Raw genomic sequence first — 26,163 nt, 5'->3', positions numbered from 1 at the left:
CTTACCAATCATTAGCTGTGGTGGCTGCATTTATAATTTTTTTTTGGGGCTCTCCCCCCCTCCCCGATTGTCAACTGGTGATCGTATAAGTGAGACACAACACTGGAGCAATGAGCACTGGAGGTACAGCAGCATTGTCCATCTTGGGTGTAGGGTAGTGTTAAAAGGGTTATAAACCCTCGTGTTTTTTCACCTTGATGCATCCTATGCATTAAAGTGGAGTTCTGGAGCACCAGAAAGGGCGGTTGCTATGCGGAAGTAGCTCTTTTGCCTCTTCCTCCACCGCGGTGGATCTTTTTCCTCATCCTCCGTTGCGGTGTCTTCTGGTGAATGGGGCGCGCTGCCTTCTGGGAACTCTGTGCATCTCAGGAGGCAGCCGCCCATTCACAAAAGTGCAACGCGAGTCGCGCATGCGCAGTAGGAAACGGGCAGTGAAGGCTTCACTGCCTGTTTTCCTTAGTGAGGATAGAGGCGCCAGGACCAAGTGATCGCCGTCGGGGGCCTAGGACAGGTAAGTGTCCTTATTAAAAGTCAGAAGCTACAGTGTTAGTAGCTGCTGACTTTTAAAGTGGAATCCCGCTTTAAGGTGAAAAAACTTCCGTTACTGAGCAGCCCCCCAGTTTTACTCACCAGAGCCCGTTCGTTCCCACGCCGGAGACACGCAAACCCTCTCTGGCCGGGGTCTCGGCTCTTGATGGAATAGATTGATAGCAGCACAGCCATTGGCTTCCACTGCTGTCAATCAAATCCAATGATGCAGGCGCGGGGTCGAGTCCAGCATTCTGTGTCTATGGACGCAAATGCTGGACTCGGGAAAGCGTCCGTATGGTAATCCCCAGAGAGAGCACCACTTCTCCTAAGGGGTTGTCCGATGCTCACGGCTCAACCCAAATTGGAAAACCTCTTAGGAGAAGTGCTGACTCTGGGGATTATCATACGGGCGCTTTCACGAGTCCAGCATTTGCGTCCATAGACACAGAATGCTGGACTCGACCCCGCGCCTGCATCATTGGTTTTGATTGGCGGAAGCCAATGGCTGTGCTGCCATCAATCTATCCCATCAAGAGCCGAGACCCCGGCCAGAGAGGGTTTGTGTGTCTCCGGCGTGGGAACGAACGGGCTCTGGTGAGTAATACTGAATCACAATCTATCTCTACCTCCAGTGAATCCACCCCCCCCCCACAGTTAGAAACACCTCCCAGGAAACACATTCAACCCCGTGATCACCCCCTAGTGTTACCCCTTCCCTGCCAGTGTCATTTATACAGGGATCAGTGCATTTTTTTTAGCACTGATCACTGTATTGGTGTCACTGATCCACAAAAAGTGTCACTTTGGGTGAGATTTGTCTGCCGCAATGTCGCAGTCCTACTAAAAAAAAAAAATCACAGATTGCTGCCATTACTGGTAAAAAATAAATAAATTCCCTAAATCTTTCCCGTAGGTTGTAGACGCTATAACTTTTGCTCAACCCAATCAATATACTGTTATTGCTTTGCATGAGCAAATGCAAACCTTTACAAGGCGAGCCTCGTCTTTCATCATTACTTGCAACTTCCACTTTAGTTTTGAGGGCTTCCATTTTTGCCTGGTGCTTGTCAAGACGGCCGCATGTGCACCTCAGCACTTATTCAGACAGGGGATTATTCCCATTGCCCATCTGAATGAACCCTACATGTTATACTGCAGGCCAATATTTGGTAAATTTTTATCATCCTACAGCAACTTGGATAATAACATCCTATAGAGAATACAAAGACATGGTTCAGGTTACTCACCTCTAGAAGGTCATTACTTAATACTTCTGTCTTCTCGGCTCTGTAAGAAAAGATGAAAAGCTGTGAGTATATTTCTGCTAAGAGTTGGCCTGCTGATATTTAGGTGCATAAGTGCACAGCATACAAAATATATAATTAAAAATATGTACCCATCTAAAAACAAAAACACCTATTAAAATGATGATGGCTTAGTGGTAAGTACTTCTGCCTTGCAGCATCAGGGTCCTAGTATGTGTATGTATGTATGTATGTATGTATGAATGAATGAATGAGAGGGACCTTAGATTGTAAGCTCCTTGAGGGCAGGAACTGCTTTGAATGTGCAATATATCTAAAGTGCTGTATAAAATTGACAGCGTTATATAAATACCAGTAAAAATCAAACTAAAAGTGGAACTTGAGAGCCGGTTCACACTAAGGGCAGCACGACTTGCCGAGCGACTCAGCAAGGCAATCTGCCCACGACTTCAGAGGCGACTTGCAAAATGACTTCTGTATTGAAGTCAATGCAAGGCGCCCTGACGTCGTCCCAAAGTAGTAGAGGAACCTTTTTCTAAGTCGGAGCGACTTGAGTCGCTCCTATTAGAAGGTTCCATAGTACAGAGCGGAGCTCGACTTGTCAGGCTACTAAGTCGCCTGACGAGTAGCCCCTGTGTGAACCGACTCTCAATCTCAACTGACATTAACCATTTTTAACCCCTTCGCTCCTAAGGGTAAAACAAATGTTAATGCCCAAGCACAATTTTGCAACTTTGACATGTGTTTTCAAAACGGTACATATCCTCAAAACTACTTTCTGCATCCAGGTGGATTATACCTTGTTTTTTTTTTCAGGACAATTTGGGCTTTCATTTGGTGGTAAATGGTAATGGATATCTCCGGATTTTTTTTTATTATCAAAAGAAAAAAACTTTAATATCACAGTATCACAATATATCACATATTAATCGTTGTTGAATTTTTCATATATTGTGATACTTGGTGTTTACTGCCATAATGATTGATTACAGATATTCTCCTGATGAAGAGGTAGAACTCCGCAAAACATGTTGCGAACAATGATATCCGCAGGAACCCACCATATCCTAATCCAGGGTTTGACAAATTTGCTTGGAATCTAGGAGCCAGCTAAAAAAGTTAGGAGCCAGAGAACGCACCCCGTCCCGCTGAGCTTGCGCGCAGAAGCGAACACATACGTGAGCAGCGCCCGCATATGTAAACGGTGTCCAAACCACACATGTGAGGTATCCCAGCAATTGGTAGAGTGAGAGCAATAATTCTAGCCCTAGACCTCCTCTGTAACTCAAAACATGCAACCTGTAGATTTTTTTTAAACGTCGCCTATGAAGATTTTAAAGGGTAAAAGTTTGTCGGCATTCCACGAGCGGACGCAATTTTGAAGCGTGACATGTTGGGTATGAATTTACTTGGCGTAACATTATCTTTCATAATATTAAAAAAAATAGGGATAACTTTACTGTTGTCTTATTTTTTCATTAAAAAAAGTGTAATTTTTTCCCAAAAAAGTGCGCTTGTAAGACCGCTGCGCAAATACGGCGTGACAGAAAGTATTGCAACGATCGCCATTTTATTCTCTAGGGTGTTAGGATACAAAGTATATATAATGTTTGGGGGTTCTAATTAGAGGGAAGAAGATGGCAGTGAAAATAGTGAAAAATTACATTAGAATTGCTGTTTAACTTGTAATGCTTAACTTGTAATACCAACGGCCACCACCACTAAGCCAAGTCGCCAGGAGGCTATTTCTAGTCGACCTGGCGACCGGGATTTGTCGAGCCCTGTCCTAATCCTCAACAGGGGACATGAGTGTTGGTGATATACATGGATTGTTACCATGCACTTTTTTCGATGTTTTTCAATAAGTATTTGGATATCCTGTTTTTAATAGGTTTTTGGTATCAATAAAGAATTGAATATCTTTTATCAAATCTGGAGTTTATGCTATATGCCGTAAGTTCCGAGATACTCCTTTAAAATTTCCTTTTTATGGGTGACCGGGTGGGGAGAAATCTCCCAGTCTCTTTCCCTCTGTGGCTATTTAGAAATACAGTTGAATAAACTTTTTTGTGTCTGGAGTTCACCTTTAAAGTAAAACTGACTGGTAACAGTTTCTCTTTGAATAACTTGTATTGTGACCAGATGCACATATGTCCTGGAAGGGGGGTACAGGAGACGGGGGGACGGGACTGTGTTACAGCATACAAGTCTGCATAAGGTTATTCAGTGTGTAAGCAGGTAATTCATCTGAACATCAAAAATGGAAATTTCAGGGACTTTACAAGTCTGCATGAATACATTCTTGACATGCCACACCATAAAACAACTATCACAACCAACGCTGATTCTACCGACCATCAAAAAAATAAAAATAAAAGAAAAATCAGGATAATGGACAGTACAGAGGTCTTCACATACATGTGTTTACTTCAGGGTTAGACAAATCCCGGTCGCCAGGGCGACTAGAAATAGCATCCTGGCGACTTGGCTTGGAAGGGGGGAAAAAAAAAAAAAAAAAAATGTTTTTTTTTTTTTTTTTGGTGAAGTCCCCAGCTCTTCCTTGTGTGAGCTGGCGCCATCTGATGGTGGCCGTTGGTATTACAAGTTAAGCATTACAAGTTAAACAGCAATTCTAATGTAATTTTTCACTATTTTTACTGCCATCTTCTTCCCTCTAATTAGAACCCCCAAACATTATATATATGTTTTTCCGAATTATATATTATATATATATATATTTTCCGAAAGTAGCCGAACGTCGGTGCGCAGGCGCCGTATAGAGCCGCACCGACGTTCGGCTTCTTTCGGGTACTCGTGACGCGATGGATGCGACCGTCGGAAGCCTGTCAATCAAAATAGGAACGCCCAGTACCGAAGACCATACCCGGAAGCGGCGGAGAAGATCGCTCTCTAAAACGGTAAGTACAGCTTCGATTTTAAAAAAACTAGCAGATTCTCCTAGACAAAATGAGCCTCAATCTAATGTTAAATTTTTTTTTTAGGGTGAACTCCCGCTTTAAAGCGGGGGTTCACCTGTACATAATACTTTTTCCCCTTAGATGGATGCTCGTTTTGTCTAGGGGAATCGGCTAGTTGTTTTAAAATATGAGCTGTACTTACCGTTTACGAGATGCATCTTCTCCGCCGCTTCCGGGTATGGGCTGCGGGACTGGGCATTCCTATTTTGATTGACAGTCTTCCGAGAGGCTTCCGACGGTCGCATCCATCGCGTCACGATTTTCCGAAAGAAGCCGAACGTCGGTGCGCAGTATAGAGCCGCACCGACGTTCGGCTTCTTTCGGCTACGAGTGACGCGATGGATGCGACCGTCGGAAGCCTGTCAATCAAAATAGGAACGCCCAGTCCCGAAGACCATACCCGGAAGCGGCGGAGAAGATCGCTCTCTAAAACGGTAAGTACTGCTTCGATTTAAAAAAAACACCCGATTCCCCTTGACAAAATGAGCATCAATCTAAGGTTAACATTTTTTTTTTTAGGGTGAACTCCCGCTTTAATAAAATCGAATTTCTTCATGAATTTTGCCCAAACTATTCTATTAGTATTCAGTTACATGACTTTGATAAAAAAAACAAAAACAAAAAAAAAACAATGCCTGGTACACACAATGAGATGAATGACCAACCGTTTTTTTTTTTTTTTTTTGCATTTTTGCATGATGGTTTCATATTGAAAATAGAGGTTACTAAAGTTATGAAAATTCTCGTACAACAGAATAAAAACTTGGAACTAAATGGCATGTATTTTATTTTCAAATATAATAATTAAATGAATACTAGCTCATTATGTAATACTTACCTTAGAACGAGGCGCCTGTATCTCACCCGGTCCACGCCGAGGCAGCTGACATTTTGACTCGGCGTGTATTCCGGGTATCGCGGCTCCCGCGTTGTGAGTAGCTGGAGCCGCGATGTCGTCACTCCCGTGCTCCGGCAAGGTCCGGCGTCTGCTGGCCGAGAATCCCCGATGTGCATGCACCGCTGAAGTCAGCGGCTCATTGCGAGGGGAATATCTCCTAAAACCGTACAGGTTTAGGAGATATTCTTTTTACATATAAGTAAGCCTTATTATTATAGGCTTACCTGTAGGTAAAAGTTCAAAAAAAGACTATACAACCACTTTAAGTGTATACAGTATTAATTTAATGGCGGTGATCCATTCAAGTCAATGTAACCATACCACAATCACCTCACAAATGCCCCTATGGTGCTTACAGTAGCTGAGAGGATAGTACAAGAATTCATACAATAGAAAACCAACACCTATTAGGGGCCTGGTAAGTGTCATTTCATGTGATGCAAACGTGTCAAAAACACACGCACATGGCTCTGGCCTTGTCAGCTTTATCTGCAATCTAAAATTTCTCAGCTGCTTGAAATATTTACACGTCTATTACTGAACGTATGGGCCTTTGGTACAAGGTCGCCGAAGAAACGCAACCTGAATTTCAGGTTTGGTGGTCCTTTGCAGAAATTCCCTGAGGAGAAACTAAGCTGGCGAAGGTCCACCGCTCAACATGGCCGCCGCAGTGCTTCCTGTCCACATTCCAGTCCTATGACAAATGTGCTATTACCTACATGTGAAGTAGTCAGAGCAGGCCGGGAGGGGGGAGTCGGAGGGAGGACGTAGAAACAATTCTCACACAGGTATTCGATTTCTGATAAGGCCTTGTGGTTGATTTATAATGCATGAGTTGTGTCACAGCTTTTCACTATGAAGGGCGCTCCGGTGGCACTCGGGTACCATGACTGGGGCGGAGTCACCTTCGCTGCAACACGCATCCCGCCTGGATCACTTTATTGAGGTGAACAAAGGAGGAATCTTTGGTTTTTCAAATAAAAGTCTCCTGGGACAAGTCCAGGCATCAAGAGCAACCCATCCTTAATACAAGTAACACTATGGGGTGGATTTACTAAAACTAGAGAGTGCAAAATCTGGTGCAACTCTGCATAGAAACCAAATCAAAAAGGAAACGCATGGGGGCGCCACCCTATTTATAGAAACCAATCAGCTTTCCATTTTTTTATTTTTTTTTGGTCAAATCTTAATTGAATAAGCTGAAGTTAGAAGCGGAGCTGCACCAGATTTTGCACGCTCTGATTTTAGTAAATCATCCCCTAAATGTCATGCTCTTACTTATTTTTGTCTTTCATTGTTAAAAAAATACACTTGGACCCATTTCACACTGAGGCAGTTTTAGCACTAGAAATAGCGCCGTAAAGCGCCTAAAAATCTGCTTCCCATTCTCTGCAATGGGCGCTTTTACACCCAGACTGTGCTCTTGCGGGACGCAAGAAAAAGCATGTTACAGGGACAAGTGCTAGGGATATAAAAACTTTTTTTAATAGGCAGGGTCGCGTTCCTCTTTTTACGCGTCCCTGCGTTTGCAAAGATAGAGTCAATTAAAGCATTACATTTACTTGGTTTTCAAACGCCGAACGCCTGAAGCTCAAACAAGTTCCGGACCCTTTTTTGTCGCGTGAATCGGGCAGTTTGGGTGTTTTTGAGCGTTCGTTTCCATCACCTTCTATGGGAAATACACTCGATTCAATCGACTAGCGCGACAACGAGCGATTGCTATGGGCGTTTTGTCGCTTTAATCAATAGAACATTTCACCCAGGCAGAAGATAAATAAAATCTACCAACATAGCAACAAGTGATGAAAAGATGATAATTTATCCTATTGGCTAAAATAAAAAACGTCGAAGTACAAAAACTTTGGACGACGCTGTATGCAAACACGCATGAATACGCGCGAAAACACGCTACGCTAAGGTGAAAATGCAGCCCAATACATGCAGTAGGCAATTCAGTTTTGTAAGGCCTAACCCTCTAAATCAGTGGTTCTCAACCTGGGGGTCGGGACCCCCTTGGGGGTCAAATGAGGATTTGCCAGGGGTCCCCAAAACCTGGGCTGTTCCTGAAGCCTGCGGCCACCCACTCAGCCTCTTCACAGTCGCCTATTAACAGCATAGCTGGGAGGTAGAGACTAGAGGTCAGCTGACTGGTGAGGAATGTGAAGTAGGAGGGGCTGGAGGGACCCTATCTGCTGATTTCAGCGTAGGTGTCACTTCTACGAGAAACCACAAAGTCGGAGACACAGTGAGTAACACTACCTGCGATTAGAGTTGCCTTTAAAAGTTCCCACTACAGTTCTCAGATCAGCAGATAACCTTGATCAAGAGCACCTAAGTTGGCTGATCCCAACTCCCCGCCAACACTGCCACTCATCCCAACTCCCCGCCAGCACTGCCACTCATCCCAACTCCCCGCCAGCACTGCCACTCATCCCATACTCCCCCGCCAGCACTGCCACTGATCCCATACTCCCCCGCCAGCACTGCCACTGATCCCATACTCCCCCGCCAGCACTGCCACTGATCCCATACTCCCCCGCCAGCACTGCCACTGATCCCATACTCCCCCGCCAGCACTGCCACTGATCCCATACTCCCCCGCCAGCACTGCCACTGATCCCATACTCCCCCGCCAGCACTGCCACTGATCCCATACTCCCCCGCCAGCACTGCCACTGATCCCATACTCCCCCGCCAGCACTGCCACTGATCCCATACTCCCCCGCCAGCACTGCCACTGATCCCATACTCCCCCGCCAGCACTGCCACTGATCCCATACTCCCCCGCCAGCACTGCCACTGATCCCATACTCCCCCGCCAGGGAGTAAGAGAAGGAATAAAAAGAGAGAATACATGGAAGGGAGAGGAAAAGAGGGGGAGAAAAAGGGAGCGAAAGAATAAGAGAACAAGAAAGATGTCTAGAGAGAGATGGGGATAACAAACAATAAATTAGGGCCGAGAGATAAAAGTCAAAGGAGAACAAGTGGAGTGGTACATCCTAAAATTTACTATAAGGGGTTTTAATATTGTACGAGTGGAAGGGACTCAGGGAGCGTTAAATGTCCGTGGGTTACTTAATTACTTGTCTTGGGTGCCAAAAACCCACGATAGGAAAATAATTTTACTGTTGGTCCCCACAACTTGGGAAATTTTATCAAGGGGTCACGGCACTAAAAAGGTTGAGAACCACTGCTCTAAATAAACCCAAAGTTGTCCAAAAGTAGTTAGGTCTGTACAAAACAGAGGAAATGGAGATGTATGTTCCAAAGTTTAACCTTTTCAAGCATAAAGAGCCGTCATCTCTCCCCCATGCCCAGCATGAGTCAGTAGTAAAACATTCCACCTCCCTGTTCAGGCTTCTACTTTATTATCCACGAATTTGGAAACTGATATTAAAGTGGTTGTAAACCCTTTTTAACAACTTTATGCTTCAGGTAAGCCTATATTAAGGCCAGCTCCTAAACCTGCATGGTTTAGGAGATATCCCCCTGTCCCCTGCATGTGCCAAAGTCATCGGCACATGCACACTGGGGCAAACGTAAGCAATGGCACCTATGTGCTGTTGCTTCAGTCTTCGTGCCGTTACGTCTTGTCAGCGGCTGGAGGGGGGAGACGCGGACCGCTGCCGGGGCATCGATTTGAGGCAAGTAATGAATAATGAGCTAGTATGCTATGCATACTAGCTCATTATGCCTTTGTCTTGCAGGGTTTTTTTTTTTTTTTTTTTGGACGACGGTTTACTTCCTCTTTAATGTACTATGCTGATTGCAAGGTCCAGCACACCGCACTGAATGCTACTCACATTCAGAAGAAAACGATGTGCTCTAGTATGTTTTATGGCTGGGAAAGTGACCTGGATGGGCAATAATTAACCAACAACAAAGGCATGGACTTGGTTTACACCAGAGCTCAGGTTGGATTAAAAAAAAAAAAAAAAAAAAAAAAAAAACATTACAACCCTGTCCCGACAGCTTGGGTTAGGACAGGAGGGTTTTGTGGTCCCCTTAGGTTGCACCAACACTTTCAATAGTAAAAATGCTTGTTAAAGCGCAACTCCGGCCAAGACTTAATTTGTTTTGGAAAGTGTGGTTAGGGTTATTATGTAGTGGGGATAGAGTGAGCAGCAGCCAGTGGGGAAAGAGCGAGCAGCCAGTGGGCGGCGGGGGGGGTGGGGGCAAGAGCGAGCAGCCAGTGGGGGGGGGGGAAAGAGCGAGCAGCAAGTGGGGGGAAGAGCGAGCAGCAAGTGGGGGGAAGAGCGAGCAGCAAGTGGGGGGAAGAGCGAGCAGCAAGTGGGGGGAAGAGCGAGCAGCAAGTGGGGAAAGAGCGAGCAGCAAGTGGGGGGAAGAGCGAGCAGCAAGTGGGGGGAAGAGCGAGCAGCAAGTGGGGGGAAGAGCGAGCAGCAAGTGGGGAAAGAGCGAGCAGCAAGTGGGGGGAAGAGCGAGCAGCAAGTGGGGGGAAGAGCGAGCAGCAAGTGGGGGGAAGAGCGAGCAGCAAGTGGGGAAAGAGCGAGCAGCCAGTGGGGGAAAGAGCGAGCAGCCAGTGGGGGAAAGAGCGAGCAGCCAGTGGGGGAAAATTCACGACATTATAGGGAAAAGATTCGACACTATGTTGAATTACTAAAGGCGAATGGGATATTCTTTTTTCATGAAAATTGCAATTTTCAAGGGGATTTGCCCCACGGGTTAGTGAATGAGGCAAAGCTCTGTTAACTTCCATCATCAAGCATGTGCAAGCAAAAATGCTGTTTTGTTTCCCCATTTCCTCCCACCTGATTGTGTATTCTTCGAAATGTGAAACTTCATCACATATAAAAGCGTTTGTTACCCCCACCAATTCATATTCCTGATATGTGTCTGCTGTACCATGTACTTGTATGAGAAAAAGTCTCCGTTCTCTTTGTATTGCTTCCTTTATGTGAAATCCCTGATGTTCCTGCCAGTCCCTCTGCTTTTCTGTAGCTATACTGGGAACTTTGTCTACTCTCCTCCAATGATCAGACTTGTCCTGACACGCCCCTGCTGCACAGCCATCCACTGGGAAGCTCAGTGTGCTGTTGCTTCTCCTCCCCCAGATCTTATGCACCTGAGAACAGAGGGAATGTGATCACTTGTAAAAGAAAAAGAGAAAAAAAAAAAGGCATTTATAATGTGTTTTTTTTTTTATACAAAAATGTTTTGCCTTTCGTTTCTCCTTTAAATTGAATGGGTCGTTTTACAAAGTGATAGTTTACAATCACTGTAAGCCGCCTTGTAAAGTGAACAGCCTATTTACCTTTAGAAAATGAACCACATGGACTCACTTCCTGTCTGGATAAAAGGACAGAGAAGGGATGATAAATCTTTGCAACAGGGATGGGTACATCATGGGGTGGGGGTTAAAAACTTTCTGAGTTTATTACTTGTTTAAGTCTGTATGGCAGTGCCCTCTGTGGGCCCAACATAACAGTCTTGGAATAGATAAACCCATTTGATCAAATTTGACATTTTGTAATTTATGTTCAGAGTTGTCATTCCCCAGCTACTGTGGACATGTAATTAGATAATCAAGCAAGATCTGTGCTCTATTAGCTGCTGTGGCTGGCAGGGGAGACATCAGGGGTCTAATAGACCCCTGATGTCTCCATAAACAGGTCATGTCACCTGTCCATGTTATCACATGGAGGGCTTCTTAGCCCCTAAGTAATAAAGTTAAATAAAATAAATACTAATAAAATAAATGTAAAAAAAATGTTTAGGCACCCTTGTTATCCCGCACATACACGCAAATGCCTGTATAGAGCGTGCACATATACGTAAACAGCAACTGCATCACACGTGAGCTACTGTAATCATTTTGAGGCCATAAGGTACGATGAACTTTAAAATGATCACCTGTAAAAACTTTTAGCTATGAACAATTTTGGGTAGTCACTTTCTGACATTTCACAAGCATTTAAAAGAGAAGTATGGACTTAGAAAAAAAACGAACCTTTATACTCACCTAGTTGGATGCCACATCGATCCAATGCCGCATTCATCCCGTCGGCTCTGCAGTTCTCCCCTTCACTCTGAGAAGAGAGCCATGGCGGTCAGGCAGCGGCTCTCTATTATGCTCCTCCAGTGCTCACTGGAGCACCGGGCTATTCGCCTTTGTACTTCTGTATTTGCTTGGCTGGCTATGGCTCAGCATGTTCAATAGTAGGATGCCTCCATCTAAATTTTGGGTAATTTGTATTGACACAGGGACCTTGGTCAAAATTTTACATTTTTTTTATTACTAAATTCTATAAAAACAAATTCAATAAACGACTTGAATGGAAAAAAAGAAGGCTGGAGAAAGGACGCTCTAGGACAGGGTTGCCCGACCCTTTGAAGAGCAGGGGCAACCTAAATTGACTTGGTAACTGGTCGCGGGCCACAATGAGCGGAACGGGTGGATGGCAGCCCACTGAACTCTTTTTTTTTTATCGGATTGGAGGTAGGCATTTGTAAACAGACACAAGTCCATTTACATCTGCCACTCAGATGAATGGAGGGTCCGATCGGGTTGGACTAACCATGTGAAAGAGGCCTAAGGCTGCTTTTTACACTGATGCACAGTTTACCCGCACTACGGGTTCCACTGTGGCTTTCCTGCAGGTTAGCTGCACTTTACCATAGACTTCTATTATATCCTGTAGGTGTGGTGTACTTTCAGAAAGCTCACCAAAGTCGCAGGTAATAGAAGTCTATGGCTCAGTGCAGGTAACCCGCAGGTAAACTGCTCAGCACCTGCGGATCAGTTGAAAGCAGCCCAGTAGCCACTGCAGAACACATATGCCCATATTAGACATGTGCAGACTGGAATATTTTGTTTCGTTTTTTCGTTTGGAAAATACATTTATTTAGTTACTCCCGAAAATCGTTTTGATTTATTTTGTTTTTCGTTGGGGGAATAGCTTTCGTCCGACAATCCAATAATACTTGGTTTCTGTCAAATGGTCAAAAGAATATTCGCCGGAACGTCGAATCTTTGTTGGTTTCTGTCTAATGGTCAAAAAATATTCGACAGAGCGTCGATTCGTACATTTCCGTTCGAATATTCCGCCTACAAGAATTCTAATGTTGTATGACTAGTAATAATGTCGAATCTATTTTCTCATAAATCGAAATCTATTCTCTGTAATGTCGAATCTTTTCCCTATAATGTCGAATCTCTCTATATCAAATTTTTACCGCAACGAAAACGAAAATAAAGCATTTTTTATGTCGGATCTTTCGGTTTTCGTTTCTTGCACTTTCGTTATCGTTTGTTAAAACGATAACGAAAAAAACTGATTTTCGGACGAAAATGCATTCTAACAAAAACGAATGCACATGTCTAGCCCATATACACTGTGATTTTAGCAATAAACTTACCTTTAATAACAGTATTCTATTGCATCCCAGAGCAGGAGGTCGCGGGCCACATCAGAGGGCTCTGTGGGCCACATGTGGCCCCCGAGCCACTGGTTGGGCACCCCTGCTCTAGGACCTCTCTGACAAAGTCCGATCAGAGTGCGAAATGCATCGGCGGAACGGCCTGTATTCAGCCGGATGTTTGTTACTCTGGATGGAAAAGAAACGTTATACAAATCCGCAAAAAGTGTTTGTACGAGCTCCTTGTTCTACTATAACATTATCTCTGTTGGGGGGGGGGGGGGTACGGCTCCAGCTGAAGCATAAAGATTTACAAAATACATATACAATTTATTCACGCTTCCCATTAAACACACCGACATGTACATTATTCACATATAAACAAACAAAGCCAGGACCTTTGCTGCATGGAGCTACATTTGTTACCGAGACGGACAGACATCCTGTTACGCAAGACATTCCTTCGTGTTTGCAACACCAGATAACATTTTGTTATAAAGTTTGTAAACTTCAGGCACAGAAAGTCAATAAGGCAGAACGGAAAAGGCCTTTGGCGCTCACGTAACGAGGACCAGCGGTCTGTATTAGGAGATCTTATACCATATGTTGGTGAAAATGGAGACTGGGAGATGGCACACAGCTGTACAGCCCACGAGGCAAAAGCTGCCCATACACGGCGGCAACTTGAGACCCGTACACATGATTGGATTTTACGACAATAAGTGTCTGATGGACGTGTTGTGTCGGATAATCCAACCATGTGTAGGCTTGCCAATTGTTGGCGGAAATAATGACAACAAATGTTGGCTGTTCATGCTCACCAACTGACAATAAATGTGTTCCGTCGGGTTATCCGATCGTGTGTACACAAATCCGTCCAACTAAAATACCACTTTTTTTAAGACCACTGAGTACCGATACTTTTTTTCAAGTACTCGCCGATACCGAATATCGATACTTTTTTTTAATCTCATGCGACAGCGGCACATGTGTCAGTATGTTTTTTTTTTATTTATCTTTAACAATTTGTTTTTAATTTTTTACATTTTTTTTACAATTTTTTTTATTTATAATGCTTTCTTTCTTTTTAAGGGGGAGGGGGGGTGTCAGTGTGTTTTTTCTTAAATTTTTTTATTTTCTACAATCATTTTTTTTATTCTTTTGTTTTCTTATTTTTTTATTTATTTTTTCAGCCCTGTTGGGGGGGCTTTGGTGAGATATCAGGGGTCTTAACAGACCTCTGACATCTTCCCTCTGAGACAGAGAAAGGGACTAGGGACACATGTTCCCCTGTCCCTTTCTCAGCAGCATCAGCTGCGCTGAAAATAAATGGAGTGAAGACAGCCTCTTCTCTTCATTCATAAACTGAAACATTTGTAAACACAGGTTACAATGTTTCAGTTATGTAAATGGACAGAGTCAGTGATCACTGACTCTGTCCATTCGGAGCAGTAAGGAGCTTGATTTACCGGCTCCTACCCCGCTCTCCATCCTGACATTTCCAGGGGGTGGAGGAGGAGCACGGAAGGGGAGAGAAACACAGCGGCATACACGGGATACACGGCGGCTTTCAGCTGCTTTAAAATCAGCGGTTATCGGTGCTTGGAACTTCCCCACGCACTGATCACCGCCGACAGTACAAGTATCGGATGAGGCCTCGGGAGCATTTGCCCGAGTACAAGTACTCGGGCAAATGTTTGGTATAGATACCGATACTAGTATCGGTACAACCCTACTCCGAACCAATGCTAAACATCAGACAACAATAGCAGAAGTTGCCCAAAGGGTGGCGGTAAAGAGCTGAAAAACCACGTGGTTTGGTGTATGTTGGCTGAAAATGTTCTGATGTGTGAATGCAGAACAAGTTCACGGTCAACGCCCTTCAGACAAAAAACAATGTATTTGTCTGATGGAAGTCCTATCGTGTGTACGAGGCTTTAGTTCTATTCCTGTCTAAATTGTCAAAAATTTGAGCCATGGGTGGCCGTATCATCATATGTCAATATCAAAATCAACTTGGCTAGGTAGAAAATCAGCTGAACAATGACTGAACTCAATCAGATACAGTCACTGGTTGGGTATTCAGACAGCCACAGTGGCCCCAGGGATCTGAATACAATAGTCAGCAGGGATGAGCACTTCATACATGGTGGAGTCAATTGAATTCTCTCATTCACTCCACGGGGTTGAACAAGAGAAATTTAAGGCTGGCCATAGACCTATTTTTTTTTCAAGGCTGATGACACACGGGTGACTCTGTTACAGTGGCCGCTGACTGTAGCAGCATGGATATCAGATGGGCACAGTGAGGCTGCAGATGGACACTGAGGCCGCATATGGGCATTGTTGAACCTCTTTTCCACTTACAGTAGCTGCTGCATTTCTCACCCTAGGCTTATACTCGAGTCAATACGTTTTTCCATTCTGTTGTGGTAAAATTAGGTGCCTCGGCTTATATTCGGGTCGTCTTATATTTGAGTATATACGGTAATAAAGATTGAAATAAAGTGCACAGTAAATGTAATGCGCTTGAATCATCCTAAACCCATCCCTTCCCCCCCGCCCCAAGACCGTGGAAAAATTAAACCGGTCCCTGGAGCCAGATAAAGTTGGGACCGCTACTCTAATGCCGCGTACAGACGGTCGTTTTTTGTGATGAAAAAAAACCGACGTTTTAAATCATGAAATAAAACGACGTTTTTGAAACATCATTTTCAAAGAATAAGTTGCCTACACACCATCGTTTTCCCACAATGCTCTAGCAAAGCGAGGTTACGTTTCACCACTTTTTTCCATTGAAGCTTGCTTCATAACTAGCTTCTGGGCATGCGCGGGTGTAAAAACGTCGTTTTAAACGTCGTTTTTTGCTACACACGGTCAATTTCTGTGAAGTAAAAAACGACATTTTGAAAAACGACACAAAAAATTCAAGCATGTTCGAATTTTTTTTTGTCGTTTTTTTGAAGACATAAAACAACGTTTTGCCCACACACGATCATTTTAAATGACGTTTTTTAAAACGTCGTTTTTTTTCATCACAAAAAACGACCGTCTGTATGCGGCATTAACAGGTTCCTCCATCTGCGCAAAGAGTGTGAATGTTTGATTCTCCAGCTGCAGCTACTGTATTTTAACAGCCAGCGCTACCAGTTATCAAAATACAAGAACCGCGGCTGTATTTGATTGGGTGGAGCCACCAGTTTTGGCTGGCAAGTTTTAGTCCATTTCCTTCGGTTTTTCAATTGAGTGATGTCAGGTGGGAGGGGGTGGACAGGGAACAACCACATCCGTAGAAATCAAATGAAATTCATACAGCGAATCAGGTTAAAGCCCCGTACACACATGCCGAATATCGGGCAGTACCGGCTTGTTCAATAGAAAATACCTCTTTTCCCTATTTTATAAGTGATCACAGCTCAGTCCTTATGTAACGTCTCACGAACAATTTTGCACTAAATACAATTGTGCTTCTTTCCCAGTTAACTCTCATCCGTTAATTCCTTCCCAAACCTTCTTCCTGAAGAGTCTCTCACTCGAAGTTCAACTATAGTTACTTCCTTCTTTCTAATTAGCCTATGGACTTCCTGTTAAGCTGCTGGGCGGCCTATTTACCAGCCCTACCCGCCTGGACCCTTGGAGCCTGACCTTATGCCTGCATCATTCACTTCAGTATCGCAAGTACCCTGATGTTGTTATGCATTACTATCCTGTGAACTGCCTTGCCTGCTAATTATGTATGCTAACCATACCAGGAATTGCTGCAGCCATAGTCTCTCTATGTTTGGTACTTCTAATAAGGATCCTGCCATGATTTCTACATTCTAAGTCACCAAGTATAAACGGAAGTATTTCACGCCTAAGTACCTCCTTCTCAAATGTTATTGTGTGCACATATACTACCTATTACTTTGAGGACTTTGCCGTTATGGTTATTTACATGCCACGCATGCTCGGCTACTTCTGCATTTAACTAGCATCAGTTCTACCTGGACTTTATACTTATTTGTTTGAGTTTTCACTGGCGCCTATGAAGGAATATGCGCCATGTTTCTTGACTGAGACTGTGATGGTAGGATTCCAAACTCTCTGCACACAAGAGAGTGAAACCTGGGTCCGAAACTGAGTAGTCTCCGCAGTTGAGATCCTAACTCTCAAATAATATGCGGCGTAACGTTACACCTTAGCTGTATGAGTGGTCTTTTTTTTAGGTTTTCTTTTTTTTTTTTAAAACAGAAAATAAAGGAAGATACCAATGAACAGGTCAAAGGTAAATCAAGTGGACTTTCTATTTAAATATGTCAACAATTTCCAGGATGGCCTAGGCACCAACTCCTTTTTACTTGCTGCCAGTTGCGACGCCCCAACGAACACCCAAACCTCTGTAGACAAACTGAACACGACCCCGCAACTATAAATAGGAAATGGACACAAACTCTTGGCCGTGACCCCGGTCACTTCCTGAGCAAAGGAGGCAGCTGGGAAGCGCTAGAAGATGGGAAGACGCGTTTTACCATCTCCATTCCAACTTTACAAACAGCTAACTCAGCCAATACAGCCGAGGTCAAAAGAGTCATAAGACAAAACAAAATAAACAAAATCTAAAACAAACACACTAAGAATGAGGAAAGATGAAGACCTGAAATTCAAGCGAATTCCAGGTGCTTCTCCTCCACCGAACGCACCAAAATAGCCGTACAGTCATAATGTTTTCATTTCAGTTTCCTGTTTAATTAGGAAAGCATTCGGCCATCCTGAGAAAAGTCTCCACTTGGAAGGACAAATTAAAAATGGGAACTGTATGCTTTCTAAAGCCAAAAAAAAAAAAAAAGGGATAATAACCCCTTTCAGGCTTTTATTGCCGCCTCAGTCCCTGAAAAGCAGCTTTCACCTTAGTTCCAGTGCTGGTGACCATAAAGGAAGTGAGCGCCCATCAAGAAGATCGTTTTTTTTCTATTTCCACAAGTTTTCCCACCACTGATGACCTTGCTGGAGAGATTTTTGCCAACTTCTTGGTGACCTCACAGAAAGTAAGGGAAAATTTCTCCTAAAAGGCTACAGAAACATAGATAAAAACCAGATAGAGATAGGGGCCTTACCGTTAGGTGGGCCAGAATGCCTTGTATCATTCCAAAGTCTTGTGCCACAGGGGGTCAGGGAAGGGCCCTTCTCCGAGACACACCATAGCACATTGTGTGTCCTCACATGCAGTTTTTTTATTCACTTTGGTGCTTATTCTTTCGTGCGGCACTGCAGCCTCGGAGTAAAAAATAAAGTAGTAATAACGGCATTTGATATGTCTCCTCCAAGGAGAACTCTACACTTTCTTCAGGTTCTTCTCAGAGAATAGGTGCAGGAACTCAACCACGCCCACCCTACCGAAGCGCAAGCGAATGGTGGGTGTGGTCAGATTGCATTAACAGTGGGAGTATCTTAACCACTTGCTCACCGCCCTATAGACAAAAGACGTCTACAAGGCGGTTCCTTAACTCTGGGAGGACGTCCATGGGGCGCGCACACGGGAATGTCCGGACCCGGCGCATCACGGTAAATCGCCGCTGATAGCGCGGTTTACCACGTGATCGCTCCATCCAATGACGGAGCGATCACTTGTAAACAACCGAACGGTACAGTGTGAGAGGAGAGGGGAGAGAGCGGATGCAGCACGAGTGCTGTGGGCTGGATCTGTGACAAATGCAGTCACAAATCCAGCCATCCATCCCTGCTCAGCCATCCCTGCCCCATACTAAGACTACTCTACTGTGCACTACTCTGCAATACCCCACACTACTCTGCAATACCCCACACTACTCTGCAATACCCCACACTACTCTGCAATACCCCACACTACTCTGCAATACCCCACACTACTCTGCAACGTCGCCAATGGGGATTTTTAAGTAGCGAAGTTTGGCGCCATTCCACGAGCGTGTGCAATTTTGAAGGGTGACATGTTGGGTATCTATTTACTCGGTGTAACTTCATCTTTCACATTATGCAAAAGAATGAAGAAAAAATACTAAATTTGCTAAATTTTATAACAGAAACAAAGAAAAATTCTTTTTTTTTTTTACAGAATTTTCAGTCTTTTTTCTCTTATATCGCAAAAAATAAAAAACCCAACGGTGATTAAATACCACCAAAATAAAGCTCTATTTGTGTGGAAAAAAAGAACGAAAATGTTATTTGGGTACAATGTTGTATGACTAAGTAATTGTCAATCAAATTGTGAGATGTGGGTTTACGTGCCTGGTGGTCAAGTGGTTAAAGGAGCAATGAATACCAGGAGTGCATAGCGTACATAGCACAAATTTCAGGGGTACGCTACGTACATAGCGCACAGTTCAGTGGTGCTCTACGTACATAGCGCAAAGAGTTCATGGTGGTGCTACGTACAGAGTGCAGGGGTGCAGCTTACCACGTGAAGCCCCATCCCTCACTGCACCTGCATCTACCTTGTCCCTGCTGTAAATGCAAGGCAGGCAGGGATCTAAGGGAGCCGCCGAGAGGAAAGCTGTCCTTGTAAACGCAGAAGCCTTCTGTGTTCATATGTGGCAGTAGTGTGTGTGGGGAGTAGAGCAGGAGAGCTGGAGGTAGCGGAACAGAGTTCTGTCACATTCCGGCTGATAAAAAGCCCTGGATGGGTCGGATTTGGCTTGTGGGCCTTGTGTTTGGACACATGTGGACTATAGGAATCTAAAGGACATTTGGAATAAAAATAAAATAAAAAAAATGGGGCGACTACACACATACGAGGGTTGGACAAAAATATGGAAACCCTACATGATTTGCAGGTGTGAATGTGGCGATATGTTCCATGTTGAAAGCGGAAGTGATCATGTCACATTCTTTTGCTTGCGATGAGACGCCTAGCTAACAGGTGGTAAGCCTCACTTCCGTCATTCGCTGATTACGCTACTGGCAATACGAGGGTCATGTTAGAGCGTACTGAATTTCAAAAGGACAAAATTATCTGTGCCCGCTTAGCTGGTGACTGAATTTATTTTGGGGTGTCACGAGGTACAGTATCAAAAGGTTATGACGACATGTACAGTTTGTGGGAAAACGTCGTCTGGTAAACATAAGCGCGGTCAACATTGTAAACTGACCGAAAGAGACAAGAAGGACATTGCACAGGACTGTGACCCATTTTTTTACACAATAATTCAGGCCGTTTTGGATGCCAAAAGGTGAAATACACCATTTTGGTAACAATATCATACTTGTTTACATCATTCTGTCCAACCCCTGTATATACCAAAACTTTTGTTCTGGAGAAAGAGCCAAACCTAGTACACACGGGCTTTAATGTTGGGTGGCATTGGCCATTTCAAAAGAAACCGGCCAACATTCGGCCCGTGTGTAAGGCAGCCAGCTTCTGTCGAAGGGTCATGACCGAAAAAGGTCTGCCGACTGGCTCCCAATCACTGCTCTCAGCCAATGGCCGAGAGTGTTGACTGGAGTGTTCTGGTGAGGGGCTGTCCCCATGTCAGAACACAATAGCATCAACATTGGATTGTTAGTACAACGGCTCCGAGGGAGCTGCGGTGGCTCAACGCGATTGGCAATGCGCTGACAAGCCATTCACCTCTGCAGCTAGGGGTTCGGATCCCGGTCTCGGCTGCATGTGAATTGAGTTTGGTGGTCTCAGCCCGGCTCCCGGTGGGTGTGCTATGCGAGGTAAGCCTGCGCTTAGTACGCCCACCCCCCTCCCACAAAAACCACCACACTTACACACACTCGAAATTGGGTTAACATGCACGCACTTTGACCACGCGGTCTCTAAAAAGAGAGGCGAAGGACTAACGGGGCTGGTTGAGCGGGCTAGATCCTCTCACTCCCTTATAGGGTGTCCCTCTGCCCCGTTGGGCTTCAAAGCGGAGCAGGTAGGGCTGGCTGTATGGGAGGACCCCCTTCACGCACCCGCCGTTGCCACCCGGGGCATGGAGAAAGGTGGCAGATTGCCTCTGGGGGAGGCCTGCCTACTCCCAACTCCTGCAGTCCGACTCCTCTCTCGAGTACACGCACAAAATACACTTAAAATAAAAAATAAAAAAAAGTTAGTACAACGGCTCCGACCTGAGCTGTCAGTTTTTTTACATTCAACCAGCTGGGTTGAACGAAAAAAACTGGTAGTGTGTACGAGGCTTTAGGCCCCTTTCAATAATGATCCGCCTCCGTATGCTCAGCGGGGATCGCTCTGTTGATCTTCGCTGAGCCGGCGGATGACAGGGCGGTCCTCGCACACTGTGCAAGGACCGCCCTGTCTTTTCTCCGCTCTCCCCTATGGGGAAATCGGATGAACACAGACCGTCTGTCCGTGTTCATCTGATCCGCTCTGCAGACGGAAGAAAGAAAATGGGGTTTTCTTCCGTCTGCAAAATCAGGTCTTTGCGGAGGCGGACGATTACGGGTGCAATCTCATTTGGACCAATGTATGTCCCTTTTTCATCCACAAACGGATGGATGAAAAAGCGGACATACGGTCTGCACTTGTGAAAGGGGCCTTAGGGTACGAAAAAAGAACAGCTGGAAGCAACGCTTATTTTGACCATTGTATGCAAGGCCCTTTTGCATATATAGCCAGCTCTCTCAAAACAGGTACAAGCTGGCTCTTGATATACGGCTTGGTTTCTTACAATGAACTTGAAGTTCTATTAAATGATCTTCTAATTGACTTACAAAATTGTAACTGTTCAATGAACCATTTGAAAGTAAAAAATAAAAATAAAACACCAGGCTGCAAAAGTCTCGTCTGACTTTGAAACGCTTACGTAATTCGAATTTGGCCAGTCATGGCAAAAAAGAAATGCGGGAATATGAAAATTCATGAGAAAATTAAAACAGCTGAAGTGATAATGGGAATGAAATCAGAAGAGTGAAATGGAATTAGGTAGGAAAAAGCTTTTAGGAGTTTGTATGGTAGGCAATTAATATTCATGAGGCCCTCTAAAGGATATGGAAACAGAAAAAGAGTATTTCCCGGCTAAATTGACTTTAGAATGTCGACTTTTCCTATGTACCACATTTATTACTTTATTTTTTTTATTGACCTGAACAGTATAATCTACATTTCCCCGTCCCATATGAACCTCACTGCATCTCTGCCAACTTGGCATTATAAAACCGGCGTCCCCAACCCACTGCTGGAGCACAACGCTGTGTACTCCATGTAGTTAATACTACATACAATTTATACAGCGTGACAGCGGCAGCATCTTCTATTAACCACTTCAATACCAGGCACTTATACACCTTCCTGCCCAGACCAATTTTCAGCGCTGTTGCACTTTGAATGACAATTGCGCGGTCATGCTACACTGTACCCAAACTAAATTTGTATCATTTTGTTCCCACAAATAGAGCTTTCTTTTGGTGGTATTTGATCACCTCTGGGATTTTTATTTTCTGCAAAAAAATAATTCTTGTTTGTTTCAGTTACAAAACGTTGTAAATAAGCAAGTTTTCTCCTTCAAGGATTGGGAATTGACGGGAACTAAGGAGGCACTGATGGGCACCGATGAGGTGACACCAATGAGGTGGCATTGATGGGCACCGATGATGGGCACTAATATGCGGCACTGATAGGTGGCACAGATAGGCAACACGGGTGGGCACAGATAGGCAACACGGGTGGGCACAGATAGGCAACACGGGTGGGCACAGATAGGCAACACGGGTGGGCACAGATAGGCAACACTGATGTACTGTAATGTATTGTACTGATGGATGCCAATCAGTGCCAAAAAATGCCTGCCAATCAGTGATGCCCATTGTGGGCACTGATTGGCAGCCATTAGGGGCACTGATTGGCATCCCTGGTGGTCCAGTGTGGGCATCCTCGGGGGGGGGGGGGGGGGGGTGCTGCGCTGAGAATGGATCAGCACAACACCCCCCATCCCCATCAGAGGAGCAAGTGAGGAAAAGCCGTTCACCGGCTCTTCCTGTTTACACCGTGATCAGCCATGATTGGACAAGGCTGATCACGTGGCACAGAGTCTCCGTCAGACTCTTTACCTAGATCGGTGTTGCGGGGTGTCAGCTGACACCCCGCGACAGCAATCGCCGAGGGCGCACAGCGGCTCAATATCCTGAAGACGTCATATGACGTCCGGTCAGGATATTGAAACCACTTTGCCGCCGTAATTTTCCAGGCGGTTTAGCGTCAAGGTGGGCGGTAAGTGGCTAAAGGCAATAGATCAGTTGAGCCAGCTTGGCCCAAGCGCACTATTTAAAAAGGGATGTAAACCTTTGTGTTTTTTCACCTTAATGCATCCTATGTTTGTAGATTGCATGGTGGGAATCCAAAGACCTTTTCCAGGTTTATACATGTGAAATCTGACCTGCTGTCTGCACTCTAAACATCTGCATAAAACCCCTTTGGTGGGGTTGCCCGGCCTAGGAGGCCGCCGCTGTTGCTGGAGCCTAATTCAGATCACTTGACTGTGTACAATGAAGCTCTAACATATCTTAAGAGGCCGCAAGGCTGAATAAATGATGGCAGAACGTTTATTTTTAGACTGTGTGAAGGCTTCCAGGGTCACCGCCGATTGGCCGGTCTCTGGCCGGCCTTGCCGCTCACATTCCCCAGAACTCATTAGCACAATCATTTCAATAGGAATATGAATATTTAAATAGCATCCGAGCAACAAAGCACTTCAGGGGAAAGTAACTCAACTCTGTAGCCTTTGATAATAAAGGCAGAGTTACATAAGCAGATTGTGCTAGATGATACTTTAAACTCAACTCCAGGCCAGCAAGGTTTTGACCCAAAAATAAAAATGTAATGTACTGCAGCATACCAGTCTTTAGATGTGATTGCTGCATTCGTTTTATTTTTCAAGGCTTTTTTTTTTCTTTTTCACCTGGTGATCCTGTCAGTAACTTACTTCCTCCTGTCTTAGGCTGGCCATACATTATTCAATTTTCCTTTAGATTCATCAAAACCATATATGGAGGTCAAAGCTAAATACTTTCAATCTGTATGCAATCAGGCAGGCCATTGCACTACATAGTTGAAAGGTAAATCTAAAGGAAATTGAAAAAGAAAATTATATAAATGTATGGGCAGCTGTAGGACAGCCATACACCGTGCAAATTTCTTTTCGGTAACCATGGGTTTTAGGAAAGAAATTTGCACGATTCCCCCATCAACATAAACCGTGACACGGTTCCCCCATCAACAGACTGTGCTGACAGGAGAACCCCTTCTTCCGAGCAACTATAGTAACTGCTAGTGATAATCAAAAAGCGGAGTTCCACCCGTTTTTTTTTTTTCTTTGCACTAAAAATCCTAAAATAAAGACTAATTAAATAAAAAAAAATTTTTTTGTTTTTGTTATACTCACCTGAAAGGGCGGTTACTATGCGGAAGTAGCTCTTCTGCCTCTTCTTCCATCGCGGAGGATCTTCAGGCTCGTCCTACGTCGCTGTGTCTTCTTGTGACTGAGCCGCACTGCCTTCTGGGAACTGTGTATATCCCAGGATGCAGCCACCCACTCACAAAGCGCCGCGCGAGTCGCGCATGAGCAGTAGGATGCGGGAAGTGAAGCCGTAAGGCTTTACTACCCGTTTCCCTTAGTAAGGATGAATTTTATTTTATTTTTTTTAAGGCTATTATCCGATTAATTGAAACAATAATCTGCCAACTAATCGATAGTTGCAGCCCTAGAAATGATGTTAAAGCTCACATGAGGTTTTAGTGATTGTGTCTACATCTAATTAAGGATTCCGCATCAGGCAGGAGTGGTCATTGTTAACCTTGGTGTGCCCTGAAATGACATCATGGCCACTTCATGAGCTGTGATGTCAGTGCTTAGGAATGAGAGGGCAGCACCTGGCCATGACTAAGATGCTGGCACTGAGCCACACAGAGAGCAACTCTGCTCTGCCCATAATTTATATATATATAAAATAAAGAGAGGGCATTTGCTACCAGGTGATGTGAAGCAGATAATTAAGACGCCAACACCGGGATTATTAAAAGTGATATCCAGAACTCTATACCATCCATTCCAATCTGCTATCCAATAACACTGTATTAGTTCCAAGACAGCAAACAGAAATCCAGCCCAATTAAATTCTAGACTCCTATCAATTAAAAAAAGTAATTTTAATATTTTCAATCAGCAGTTCATTGTGTGGTATGACCTGAAACCAATTCTACACATTCCATCTGTCCATTAACCCTTTTCAGCCAACCATAGGCGTTACATGGACTTCCAGGTTGTGTGATCGCTGTGATTGGCTGGCACATTGATCCTGTAATAATAATAATAATAATAATAATAATTAAAAAAATATATAGATTTTTATCAAATTTATTTTAACCACTTTTTACAGGGCATTTTCCTGCCCAGGCCAATTTTCAGCTTTCAGCGCTGTAACATTTTGAATGACAATTGCGCGGTCATGCAGCACTGTACCCATATGACATTTTGATCATTTTTTCCCCCCATAAATAAAGCTTTCTTTTAGTGGAATTTGATCACCTCTGCAGTTATTTTTTGCGCTATAAACAAAAGAAGAGCAACAAGTTTGAAAATAACAAATATTTTTCACGTCTTGCTGTAATAAATATCCCATTTTTACCCCCACAAATTGTTTTCCTCAGTTTAGGCCGAAATATTATTCTACATAATTGGTTAAAAAAAAAAAAAAAAAAAAAAATCACAATTAGCGTATATCCATTGGTTTGCGCAAAAGTTATAGCGTCTACAAAATAGGGGATAGATTTATGGCATTTTTCTTTTACCAGTAATGGCGTCAATCTGTGATTTTTATTGTGACATATCGGACACTTGACACATTTTTGGGACCATTCACATTTACAGCTATAAAAATGCACCGATTACAGTATAAATGTGACTGGCAGGGAAGGGGTTAAAACTAGGGGGCGATCAAGGAGATAAATGCAGGGCTTTTTTTTTCAGCCACCTCCGGCTCAGACCCTTTGGTGCCCGCTCACCACAATCACTTGTAAAACACAGAAGTCCGGTTTCTGCGTTTACAAGTGACAGCTTTGCACTCTGTGTGCATCCCTTCTGAACTCTGCACTCAGTATGTAATGCAATCCTGGCATTTAATGCCCCTTTAAGACCCTCCTACTGTTTGTGAA

At 44.1% G+C, this 26,163-nt stretch overlaps 1 protein-coding gene across 4 annotated transcripts in view; it reads right to left on the bottom strand.

Moving 5' to 3' along the window:
• Nucleotides 1–26,163, bottom strand: part of ARHGAP17 (Rho GTPase activating protein 17) — a 157,609-nt gene that overhangs the window by 62,270 nt on the left and 69,176 nt on the right. For all 4 annotated transcript variants that reach the window (XM_040356517.1, XM_040356516.1, XM_040356518.1 and 1 more), the window contains exon 2: nt 1,779–1,818. In XM_040356517.1, coding sequence (XP_040212451.1) covers nt 1,779–1,818 — 40 coding nt within the window. The remainder of the gene's footprint in view (nt 1–1,778; nt 1,819–26,163) is intronic.

Source organism: Rana temporaria, chromosome 6, assembly GCF_905171775.1.
Source record: "Rana temporaria chromosome 6, aRanTem1.1, whole genome shotgun sequence".
Taxonomy (NCBI): Eukaryota; Metazoa; Chordata; class Amphibia; order Anura; family Ranidae; genus Rana; species Rana temporaria.
Note: the sequence above shows the minus strand (reverse complement) of the source record. Positions and strands in the feature narration are given on the sequence as shown.